Source organism: Nilaparvata lugens, chromosome 4 (genome assembly GCF_014356525.2).
Source record: "Nilaparvata lugens isolate BPH chromosome 4, ASM1435652v1, whole genome shotgun sequence".
Classification (NCBI taxonomy): domain Eukaryota; kingdom Metazoa; phylum Arthropoda; class Insecta; order Hemiptera; family Delphacidae; genus Nilaparvata; species Nilaparvata lugens.
In genome coordinates this window covers 5,291,345-5,304,406 of record NC_052507.1, presented here as the reverse complement: position 1 = coordinate 5,304,406, position 13,062 = coordinate 5,291,345, and the positions used below count along the sequence as shown (strand labels likewise).

Here is a 13,062-nt window from a genome sequence, read left to right as displayed (position 1 = left end):
GTAGTTCTGCTTTTCACGAGAAGGGAGTGAGAGAAGAAGCAGCCAGCCCCTAGTCACTTTTGCACAACTTTTCTTTCACTTGTCTCTTCTTCTTCTTCTTCTTCTTCTTCTTCTTCTTCTTCTTCTTCTTCTTCTTCTTCTTCTTCTCCTCCTTCTTCTTCTTCTCCTTCTTCTTTTCCTTCTTCTCCTTCTTCTTCTTTCACTGTCTACTTTTCCACTTTCTATTCATATCACTACTTCTACTGACTAGCTCCAAGCCACTTGTTTACATTCGCTCTATCTACGCCTCTACTTTACATCTTGTTTTCTTCCTTATTATTTTCTCTCACTCTATCTTTCTTTCTTTCTCACTCTCTTTTCTCTCTCTCTCTCTCACACACACACACACTCTCTCTTCCAAACTACCTCTACAAGTAGTGCAAGCGCCACCGTTTGCTTATAGAAACTATTTCACTTCTAGTGAAGTAAAAACTTTTTTCAACTTATACCTACACTGGGAAGTTAAGGGCTGTTCAACTGAGATATACAATATAACTTTATAAGATACACTTTACAGCATACTTTATAATATGAATGACAATATACAATACACTTCAGAGTATACAATTTATAGTTCTTTGGAGTTTCTATAAAATAATTATCTATAATTATAATAAAGGAAAGAATCGGCTTATACACGTACGGGATAGGAAATTCACGAATGATTTATCATCACGTCTCAACTACTGGACTAATTAACTGGAAATCCTGCATATGGATTCTTCATTCTACCGATGATGGTTAAAGGCCTATTTTAAATTCTTTAAGAGTCATTTATCATTCATTACAATACCAAATTCATTACAACAAAAAGTTGTGATTTTTAATATTGATGAGGATACTTAATTTTAATCACCATATAGCAGTTTGCCTATGAGGTGATTAGTAGGAACAATCACCTTACTTCGATTTGAGATTATCTTTTTTACTTTCCTCGCCCTATTACCAAAGGTAAGCTTTAGGTATTGCTTTCCAAAAAAAATTAAGGCACCCTAATTTCATGTTTTCTATAGACTACGTTTCAAGGTTCCCTGAGTCAAAAAACATGATTTTTGGGTGTGTCAACCGATTGACTTGAAATTTCAAATTTAAGGTCCTTATACCATGAGGATCCGACAATAAGAAATTCAATTTAAAATGGCGGAAAAAATGGCGTATAATGACTAAAAAACCATGTTTTTCACGGTTTTCTCGAAAACGGCTCTAACGATTTTCTTCAAATTTATACCCTACATAGCTATTTATAGGCCTTATCAACTGACATGAGTCTCATTTCTGGGAAAATTGATGGAGCTCCGTAATAATTTTGAGAAGAATAAATTTTGTTAAATTTCTATCACAATTTTTTCAAAAATGAATTGACCAATTTTTTTCAAATTCATACCCTGTATAGTTATTTATCAGCTTTATTTACTGGCATGAGTCTTCTCTCTGAGAAACTAAGAGGGGGTCCACTCCATCCTTGAGAAATTTACTTTTCCTACAGTTACGTTGAAAAGTGGCCATTGCTGCACTGATTACAGAACGCAAAGAATCACTTTTCCGCTCCAAAGTTTTCTGCACTCCGATTTGCAACATGGCAACGCAAAATACTTAGTAGTTATATGGAGCAACAGTGCAGCAAAATCAAAATGAAGTTGGTAAGAGTGACTGGGCTGCTATAGTGAGCAACGTGCACCAAGCCAACGCGCAAATTAGTATTAGATATTATAACCAAGGACAACATTTTATTCAATTGACAATAAATTAAGGTTTTTATCAAATAAAATTACACAGAAAAAAAAATTGATGGATTTCAGGCATTTTTACCCATAATTACCCACTTTTCATATTCAATGGTAACTGTAGGAAAAACTTGATGTGAAATACGTGCGCAAAGTTCCTCTACTGCACTCAAGAAACCATTCCGCCCTCGCCTACGGCTCGGGCGTAATAGTATATTTTCGCACCTAGAGCAGAAAATGAGATTTTCCAGCTCGAAATCGGTTTTCAAGTCCGAGGCCGTAGGCCGAGGACTAGAAAAGATTAAGAGCTGGAAAAACATTTTTGCCCGTGGTGCGAACGATATTTTTCGCCACACTACAGATATTGCTGACAAAATAAATGAAGAATACAAAATAAAGAATACTCGTTAAGCTATCGTACCTATCTCTTGATTTTAGTGGTAGAAGATTTGCAAGTCAGGATTTCAGATTCTTTTAAAATTTCACTTGGAATACCACAGTCATCTTCAAGCATTTTTGAAAATCGGAATGCACTAATCAACAATGAATAATTGAATAAAACTGGTTGCGAAGCGAATTAGTTTGATTCGAAACTGGAACTGAAATCATGGCGACTTCAGCAGATGATGGAAGTGGACACTCGCCCGATCTAGCGGATGACTTATTAACTACTTCCATGAGCGGCTGGAAAGAGACAACTTTCTGGCCTAGACCGGAAAAGAAACCCTTTTCTGACGTCGTCTGCAAACAAGGTCTTTCAGATCTACGTAGGGACTGGAAAACAGCTGCTTTCTGTGCAGTGTGGCGAAAACGTTTCTTTCAGTGCAGCAAACTGTCACTTTGCGCACTAGTTGCACAAATAACTATTGCAACCTCCTTCTCGTGCGTGAGGTAGGTAGGTAGAGCAGGTTTATTCCGTCAATATTTTATTTTCAGAACAGCTGTTTTGAAAAATAATCAAATTTCATAAATCAAACAAAGGAAAATATACTCTGATAACAATAACAATAGTATAATTGCAGTTTCAATTATTTAGCTGCCAATCGGCATTATGTTATTCCACTAAATTATTCCCGTTTAAGAATGAGGCTTAAAGATCAATGAACAAGGAAAGTTGTGTGAGTGTTTTCATAACCTCATTTGAACTATTTTTATCAAAATTAGGGAGAGGAATAGTTTTGGGTTTATCCTGTTGATTCTCTCCCAATCATTAATTTGATGTTGTGATTAAGGAATGTAATAAATGTAAATGTAAATGTAAATGTACCACACCAGATTTTTTAGACATATCTCGTATCTTTGTACTACTATCTCGTATTCTTCTGCTATAGACTAATTTGAATCTTCAACTAAGTAAATCTGTATCAGTTCGCATCATAATCCAGCCCATCCTTCAATGAGTGAACTTGTATACTCTGATCGGCTCCAGTGTATACTCGTTATTAATTGCAGACGTTAATTGCTTTGATTAATGATTCACAGCGAACTTCCATGTTGTAACTTGGACAAGTTCAGTTCAGTTTCAATGACAAAGTTTATAAAACCATCCAGCCAAACAATAGCCGGGCAAGTTGGCAAGGTGTACTTCAACCTGTCAGCATTGGATGAATGAGATGCAGAGGTGCTATTTATGAGAGGAGCTGTGACAGTTTACGATGAATCTTCCCAAGGAAACTTCACTGTCTAGTATTATTTCTCTGAGACAGCTCGTCTGCAGACATCATCCAAGCTCGAGATGAATGAAGGAAAAGAAGAAGAAGAAGAAGAAGAAGAAGAAAGAAGAAGAAGAAGAAGAGGAGAAGAAGAAGAAGAAGAAGAAGAAGAAGAAGAAGAAGAATAAGAAGAAGAAGACAGCAGAAGAAGAAGAAGACAGCAGAGAAGAAGAAGAAGAAGAAGACATCAAAGAAAATAAAAGAAGACAGTGCCAGAAGAAGAAGAAGAAGAAGAAGAAGAAGAAGAAAAGAAGAAAAGAAGAAGTAAAGAATTAGAAGAATAAGAAGGAGAAAGAATAGAAGAAGAAGAAGAAGAATAATAAGAAGAGAAGAAGAAGATGAGAGAAGAGACAGTGCAGAAGAGAGAAAGAAGAAGAAGAAAAGAAGACAGCATAAGAAGAATAATAATCATAATAAGAAGAAGAAGAATAAGAAGAGATAGAATAAGAAGAGAGATAAGAAGAATAGAAGAAAAAAAAGAAAGAAGAATAAGAAAAGAAGAAGAAGAAGAATAAGAAGAATAAGAAGAAGAAGAGAAGAAAGAAGAAGATAAGAAGAAGAGAATAAAAGAATAAGAAGAAGAAGAAGAATAAGAATAAAAGAAGAAGAAGAATAATAAGATAAGTATAAGACGAAAAACCTCAGGAGAAGAAGAATAGAAGAAGAATAAAAGAATAAAAGACAGAAGAAGAAGAATAAGAAAAGAAGAAGAAAATAAGAAGAATAAAAATAAGAATAAAAATAAAAAGAGAAGAAGAATAGAAGACAAAGAAGAAAACAAGAAGAAGAAGAATAAAATAAGAAGAAATAAGAAGACATCAGAAAAGAAGAAGAAGAAGAAGACAAGCAGAAGAAGAGAAGCTGAAGAGAATCAAGAATAAGAAGACAGCATAAAGAAGAAGAAGATACAGTGCAAAGAATAATAAGAATAAGCGAAGACAGCGAAGAATAAGAAGAAGAATAAGAAGAAGAAGAAGAAGAAGAAGAAGAAGAATAAGAAGAAGAAGAGAATAAGAAGAACACAGGAGGAGGAGGAGAAGAAGAAGGATAAGAAGAAGAAGAAAAGAAGAAGAAAAGCCCCCAGAAGAAAAAAGAAAAAAGGAAAATAATAGAAGAGGAAGAAGAGAAAAGAAGAAGAGAGAAAAGAATAAGAAGAAGAAGAAGAAGAATAAGAAGAAGAAAAGACTAATAACACAGGATTAGTAGGAAGGAATAAGGAGAATAAGAAAAAAAAGAAGAAGAGAAGACAGCTAAGGAACCAGAAGAAGGAAAAGTAAAAGAAGAATAAGAGAATAAGGAGTATAAGATAAGAATGAAGAAAGCAGAAGAATAAGAAGAAGGAGTAAGAATAATGTAGAGATAAGAAGAAGGAGAGAATAAATGAGAATACAGAGAGAGAAGAAGATAAAGAAGACAGGAGGCGAAGAAGAAAAAGATAGAAGACTAAGAATAATAATATAAAAAAATACATTAAAAGACAGGAGAAGAATAAGAAGAAAAGAAGAAGAAACGAGAAGAAGAAGAAGAAGAAAAGAAGAAGAAGAGAAGACAGAGGAGAGAAGAAGAGAAGGAGAAGGAGAGAAGAAGAAGAGAAGAAGAAGACGAATAATAAGAATAATAAGAAGTTTATAAGAGAAGAGAAGAATACGAATAAAAAATAAGAAGAAAGCGACGAAGAAGAGAAGAAGAAGAAGAGAAGAAACTATGATATTATGCTGATGATGATGTTTGAGATGATGAGATGATGATGATTATGATGATGTATGATGATGATGATCTGATTATGATGATGAGATGATGATGATGATTATGATGATGATGATGATTATGATGATTATGATGATGAATGATGATTGATTAATGATTATGATTATTATGAATTATTATGATGATGATGATGATGATGATGATGATGATGATGATGATGATGATGATGATGATGATAATGATGATAATGAGTAGAATAATGAACTTTTCATCATTCATTCACAACAGACTTTGATGAACTTTCATTCCTACTTGAACTTGACTTTCAAAAATAAATTAACTTCTCAATGACTCTGAATATCTCACAACTCCGCTAAGATTTCCAAGACTTAGGGCCATATGCTAACACTACGTTTAACCATAGAGAAACAATAGCGTAAGTAGATATCCGATGGTATAGGGAATTTATGTCGCAACTTTTACTGTTATCTCAAGCCAATTACTGTCGATTATTGTCCATTTTTACTGTTTTGTTGGGGTGATAGTGTATGAACGGCACAATTTGAGAGAATAACAGCATCACACAGCTGCATAGGAAAGAACTATGTGAACTATCGGCTTGGGATAACAGTAAAAGTTGCGACATAAACGCCCTATACCATGGGATATCTACTTATGCTATTGTTTCTCTATGGTTAAACGAAGTGTTAGCATATGGCCCTAAGTCTTGGGAATCTTAGCATCATCTCCTCATCATATCATCATCATCATCATATCATCATCATCATCATCATCATCATCATCATCATCATCAGTCATCATCATCATCATCATCAATCGTCATCCTCATCATCATCATCGTCATCATCAGTCTCATCATCGTCATCATCATCATCTCTTCCTTCATCTTCTCTTCTTCTTCTTCTTCTTCGTCTCTTCTTCTTCTTCTTCTCTTCTTCTTCTTCGTCCTGCTTCTGTCTTCTTCTCTCTCTACTTCTTCTTCTTCGTCTTCGTCTTCTTCTTCTTCTTCTTCTCTTCTTCTTCTTCTTCTTCTTCTTCTTCTTCTTCTCTCTTCTTTCTGCTTCTCTCTTTTCTTCTTCTTCTTCTTCTTCTCTCTTCTTCTTCTCTCTTCTCTTCTTAGTCTCTCTTCTTCTTCTTCTTCTTCTTCTTCTTCTTCTTCTTCTTCTTCTTGGTTTAACGCTGAACCACGTTTACTTGTAGATATGATTGCATTAATCATAATATGTTTCACACGGGGTTTAAACGAACAGTTGACAATAATTCTTCGTTTCAACCAAGTATGTGAATAAGGGCCTGAATTTAGCAGCAATAATACTTGCCTACTGGTTCATTTAATAATCCTTTGTTTTGAAAGCTTCATAGCAGCATAGACTATATTGATTGAATTTGATTATCTTCAAGAATTATGAAAATGATGCTTGAAATAATCTCCAGCTTTGCGTATTATTGGGAATAATATTGTGGTAAATATTCATAATAATTATTGTATGTGAGTGTGAAATATTGTTTCTCTATGCTTATACACTACTCATATCACAATAGCTCACAATACAGCAAAATTATATATGAATTTACATAATATAGACTAAGAAAATAATTATTGAACTGTATATGATATGAAAAATCTGGTGTGGCGCACTCACACAACTTTCCTTGCCGTTATGAAAATTGATCACCTGACGCTAGTGTTCCCGCGCATCTCAAGTTTACTATTCAAAGATTTGAGCCAGCTGGTGACAGGGCAACAACGCTGGAGACACACATGAGGTCTGCTATCTCTTCATAGTGAATGATATAATCGAATCAACAATAATTTGCAATTGAATAATCACATTTTCTCTAATTTGAAGCTTATTTCCAATTTTAGGTGAAAATGTTACTGAACATTAATTGTAGAGATTTTCATGCTCAATCTCTTCACTTGATTTTTTTGTTGCATTGTATCTGAACCTGATAATTGAGAATCTATCTGCATTGATGGGGCGGAGCTCCTGGAATTTTTACAGATATGGACTTGTGGCAGTTGATAGAACTTATCGATGACTATTTTAGGTATGAATTTGATCAAAAACGTTGGAGCCGTTTCTGAGAAAATCACGAAAAACCCAATGTTTTTGACAACATTTTCGCCATTTTAGCCGCCATCTTGAATTGCATTTGATCGAAATTGTTCGTGTCGGATCCTTATAGTGGAAGGACCTTAAGTTCCAAATTTCGAGTCATTCCGTTAATTGGGAGATAAGATATCGTGTACACAGACGCACATACACTCATACACACACACACACCCACACACACATACAGACCAATACCCAAAAACCAGTTTTTTGGACTCAGGGGACCTTGAAACGTATAAAAATTTGGAAATTAGGGTACCTTAATTTTTTTCGGAAAGCAATACTTTCCTTACCTATGGTAATAGGGCAAGGAAAGTAAAAAAGGAATACAGAATGACTATAGATAATATTGTTATGCACCTACATAAATTGGCGGAGTGATTAAAAATCAGAGATAAAGGAAGGAAGATGATAAAGGGAAGAGATAATAAGGAATAGAGAATGAGGAAGAGTATATAAAATCATTTTATTAGCAGTTTTTATAAAAATGTAGGTGGAGAAAAATGTTGTGTATATCACGAGTGAAAAATGTTTTTTCTCCCTCAGGAAAATTGTTGCCCTCGGCTTCGCCTCGGGCTTCAAACTTTTCCCTCAGGGAGAAAAAACAGCACTTTTCACTCTAGATATACAAATAACTATTGTTGAATGTTATGTTGATTGTTTTTGAAGAGATATTGTAGTATTTCTCCATAATGAATAAATGAGACAGAGATGTTGTCAATACCACTTTCATTTGTCTCAACAAAGGACCATGGTTTCGGGGCTACACCTGTCCCATCCTCAGCTAGACTGGTGTTTTTAGTAGGCTCTATGTAAGTGTATTGTTATGTAAGTCTTGAGAATCCCTATTAAACCATTACACACACATAGATTTCTGGATGCTCGATTTTTTTGAATTCCTTCCTTATGAATTCCAAAAGATTGGGAGGAGCTTGACAAACATCATCTGTTTGACACCATGTGTTAAATTCAATAGAATTCATAAGGATGGCAGAAACGTCCACTAATGAATGTTACACGTGTCCTCATACATCTTTGAGCCCTCACAGTGGAAGGCTTCCAGCAAAAATTATTGGGGTTAGGTTTTTCTATCTCCAATTTTTTTGTTCATTTTTTCTTTGCTGATTTTCCGGGGTTAAATATTTCTTTGTATCGTTATAATCAAATTTGTGATTTTCCAGTGGTTTGCACTTTGTCACCTTTAAATTTGGAAGAAAAATAGCACAAGGACTACTGTACCTTATTATTTTATCTAACAATGTTATTACATTAGTTTCATTTGCATTGTAAATAAAAAAAAACTATTTATTGTTATTACTTGTTTGATTTATGTTGGAAGCCTCTCGCTGATGACAGTGTATGTGCATGCAGGTTCAACCGTGTCCACATTGAACAAATTTTCGACATACATGTGCGGCAAACATGCTTGTTGAGGGCAAACATTGTTTGTTTGATAAATTCGCCCAAATTGTTTCAACAAACATGTTTGTCGAAAATTTGTCCAGTGTGGACACGGCTTAAGGCCCAGTTGCACAAACACCTGTTGAATTTCAATCATAACTAAATTACTCTAGAACCAATCATAGAAGCCTTCTCTCCAGAAAATTCTTCTCTGATTGGCTCTCGTAGCATTTAATCATGATTGAAAATTAACAGACTTTTGTACCACCGGTACCTTTCTATCTACTAACTGAATTTAACATGAGTTTGTTACCTGTAGATGGGTGTTGATGGGGTACGGGCTTTGACGTTGTCGTCTGTCTTGTACCAGAGAACAAGTTGTGCTTTGTCGTTGTGCTGCTTTGTGCTCAGCTGGCAGGGCAGCTCAGCTGTTCTGCCCGCGATTGCTTGCACATGATGAACAGCAACTGCAACAAAAATGAATAATTGACCAAGCGAAGTGAGGTCTAAGATTCAAGTCGACGGTTTTGCATTTCTCTTTATGTTTATATTTATGACTAGCTGGCCCGGCGAACTTCGTACCGCCAAACAGCTAATGCATCTCATGACAAACTTTAGCTGGATGCACACATGGGGAGGCCCGATGCAGTATTTTGTTTATTATAGATAATTTTCCAACTTCAAAATAAATAACTTACTAAAAATCAATAAATTCTGAACACCGAAGACAGCACAATCATTCGAAACAAAGCAATGTTAGTCTTTATCCTGAGGCCGCACTGCTGGATGGTTACACACAGAACAGTCATTTTGTTTTTAGAATAAAATACATGGGCGGTTATGGAGCAGCACACACTCTTGTCTACTATCTACCGACGGCTGTTGGATGACACAATGATTATAACAGCTGATTTTTATTTCTGTGTGTGGCCAGCTCACAAATCTTCTCCCATAAGGATTAGGGTACATGAAAACTTTGAAGGATCGTAGGAAAGAGTCCTGAAGTTGGATTATAAATCTAATAGGCCATAAACCTGATCCTGAACATAACGAGCACAACTGGAAAAATCATCGAATTCGGTGCACACATAAAAAAGTTATTGAATGTCAAAATTCGAGGCTTGATTTTTATGTATATAGATTATTTTATGTTCCGCATTTTCAGCGAAACGCAGCAATAGTTTTTCATGAAATTTGACAGGTATGTTCCTTTTTGAATTTCACGTCGACGTATACATAAGGTTTTCTTTTGAAATTTTGTATTTTAAGGATGATAAAAAAAAAAAGGAGAACGCCAATATTACCATATAAATCAGACTCAAAAATTATTCATCATAAATCAGCTGTCGATTATTAGTTGCATGCAATGCAATATAATTATAATAGCTCGAAGTAGCATATTATTAATATTTTTTCCTGACTTTTCTCTGCTTTCAACTCGGCTTTTGTTACCATTGTTGTTTACACACCGATATCTCGCCGACACGTCAGAAAAGGACTTTCACTCTGATGGAGGCTCTGGTTTTAAACTGCGCGAGGTCTACTGTTCACAGAACTACTAGTATTTGTGAAAATAATAGTTATCAAATTAAAAAAAATAATAATTTTATCGTATTTTAAAAAGGATTATCAGAATTATTGTTCCAGTAATATGATATTGAAAATCTCAATAATTATGGTAAGAAGGGCTATGTGATTTTACTTTCCTTGCCCTATTACCATAGGTAAGGAAAGTATTGCTTTCCGAAAAAAAATCAAGGTACCCCAATTTCTAAATTTCTATAAGTTTCAAGGTCCCCTGAGTCCAAAAAAGTGGGTTTTTGGGTATTGGTCTGTATGTGTGTGTGTGTGTGAGTATGAGTGTATGTGCGACCGTGTACACGATATCTCATCTCCTAATCAACGGAATGACTTGAAACTTAAGGTCCTTCCCCTATAAGGATCCGACACGAACAATTTCGATCAAATGCAATTCAAGATGGCGGCTACAATTGCAAAAATGTTGTAAAAAAACAGGGTTTTTCGCGATTTTCTCGAAAACGGCTCCAACGATTTTGATCTAATTTATACCTAGAATAGTCATTGATAAGCTCTATCAACTTTCACAAGTCTCATATCTGTGAAAATTCCAGGAGCTCCGCCCCATCTTTTGGAAAATCATAAGGACGGAATTCAAAAAAATCGAGCATCCAGAAATCTATGTGTGTGTAATGGTTTAATAGGGATTCTCAAGACTTACATAACAATACACTTACATAGAGCCTACTAAAAACACCAGTCTAGCTGAGGATGGGACAGGTGTAGCCCGAAACCATGGTCCTTTGTTGAGACAAAATGAAAGTGGTATTGACAACATCTCTGTCTCATTTATTCATTATGGAGAAATACTACAATATCTCTTCAAAAACAATCAACATAACATTCAACAATAGTTATTTGTATATCTAGAGTGAAAAGTGCTGTTTTTTCTCCCTGAGGAAAAGTTGAAGCCCGAGGCGAAGCCGAGGGCAACAATTCCTGAGGGAGAAAAAAATTTTCACTCGTGATATACACAACATTTTTCCTCCACCTACATTTTTATAAAAACTGCTAATAAAATGATTTTTAAAACGTATGTGACCAAACAAGTGTTACAACATATTCTAAAAAGTAACAGAAACAACTGGCTTGTAATCAAGTTCTCCTCCGACAGCACTATCTGTCGGCTAAAGTTGTAACAACAATGACAGCCAAAACTACAGCTATGATGAAGTTCCCGTTTCAAATTTGATTAGTTAATAAGTAATATTCGTTGGCTGATATTTTGAATAACATGGAATAAAAGAAAAAAATATAAACATTTTTTAGTATAGTGATATGAAGTTTGTAATAATAATTTCAACATACAACATAAATTTATATATCGATCAAAATGTCTGGTTGAGGTATTGATTTTTTTTTTTTACTACTAAATTCAATACCTCAACCAGACATTTGATCGATATATAAAATTTATGTTTGTATGTTGAAATTATTATTACAAACTCATATCACTATACTAAAAAAATGTTTATATTTTTTTCTTTTTTCCATGTTATTCAAAATATCAGCCAACGAATATTACTTATTAACTAATCAAATTTGAAACGGGAACTTCATCATAGCTGTAGTTTTGGCTGTCATTGTTGTTACAACTTTAGCCGACAGATAGTGCTGTCGGAGGAGAACTGTGATTACAAGCCAGTTGTTTCTGTTTACTTTTTAGAATATGTTGTAAACACATTGTTTGGTCACATACGTTTTTAAAAATCATTTTATTAGCATTTTATAAAAATGTAGGTGGAGGAAAAATGTTGTGTATATCACGAGTGAAAAATGTTTTTTCTCCCTCAGGAAAATTGTTGCCCTCGGCTTCGCCTCGGGCTTCAAACTTTTCCCTCAGGGAGAAAAAACAGCACTTTTCACTCTAGATATACAAATAACTATTGTTGAATGTTATGTTGATTGTTTGAAGAGATATTGTAGTATTTCTCCATAATGAATAAATGAGACAGAGATGTTGTCAATACCACTTTCATTTTGTCTCAACAAAGGACCATGGTTTCGGGGCTACACCTGTCCCATCCTCAGCTAGACTGGTGTTTTTAGTAGGCTATATGTAAGTGTATTGTTATGTAAGTCTTGAGAAATCCCTATTAAACCAGTTACACACACATAGATTTCTGGATGCTCGATTTTTTTGAATTCCGTCCTTATGAATTTTCCAAAGATTGGGAGGAGCTTGACAGACATCATCGTTTGACACCATTGTGTTAAATTCAATAGAATTCATAAGGATGGCAGAAACGTCCACTAATGAATGTTACACGTGTCCTCATACATCTTTGAGCCCTCACAGTGGAAGGCTTCCAGCAAAAATTATTGGGGTTAGGTTTTTCTATCTCCAATTTTTTGTTCATTTTTCTTTGCGATTTTCCGGGGTTAAATATTTCTTTGTATCGTTATAATCAATTTGTGATTTTCAGTGGTTTGCACTTTGTCACCTTAAATTTGGAAGAAAATAGCACAAGGACTACTGTACCTTATTATTTTATCTAACAATGTTATTACATAGTTTCATTTGCATTGTAAATAAAAAAAAACTATTTTTGTTATTACTTGTTTGATTTATGTTGGAAGCCTCTCGCTGATGACAGTGTATGTGCATGCAGGTTCAACCGTCACATTGAACAAATTTCGACATACATGTGCGGCAAACATGCTGTTGAGGGGCAAACATTGTTTGTTTGATAAAATTCGCCCAATTGTTTCAAAAAACATGTTTGTCGAAAATTTGTCCAGTGTGGACACGGCTTAAGGCCC

At 34.7% G+C, this 13,062-nt stretch overlaps 1 protein-coding gene across 2 annotated transcripts in view; it reads right to left on the bottom strand.

Annotated features, from left to right (window-relative positions):
• LOC111043462 (nephrin) overlaps positions 1 to 13,062 on the bottom strand; it is a 227,446-nt gene that overhangs the window by 168,576 nt on the left and 45,808 nt on the right. For both annotated transcript variants that reach the window (XM_039425564.1, XM_039425565.1), the window contains exon 2: positions 9,035 to 9,188. In XM_039425564.1, the coding sequence (XP_039281498.1) occupies positions 9,035 to 9,188 (154 nt within the window). The remainder of the gene's footprint in view (positions 1 to 9,034; positions 9,189 to 13,062) is intronic.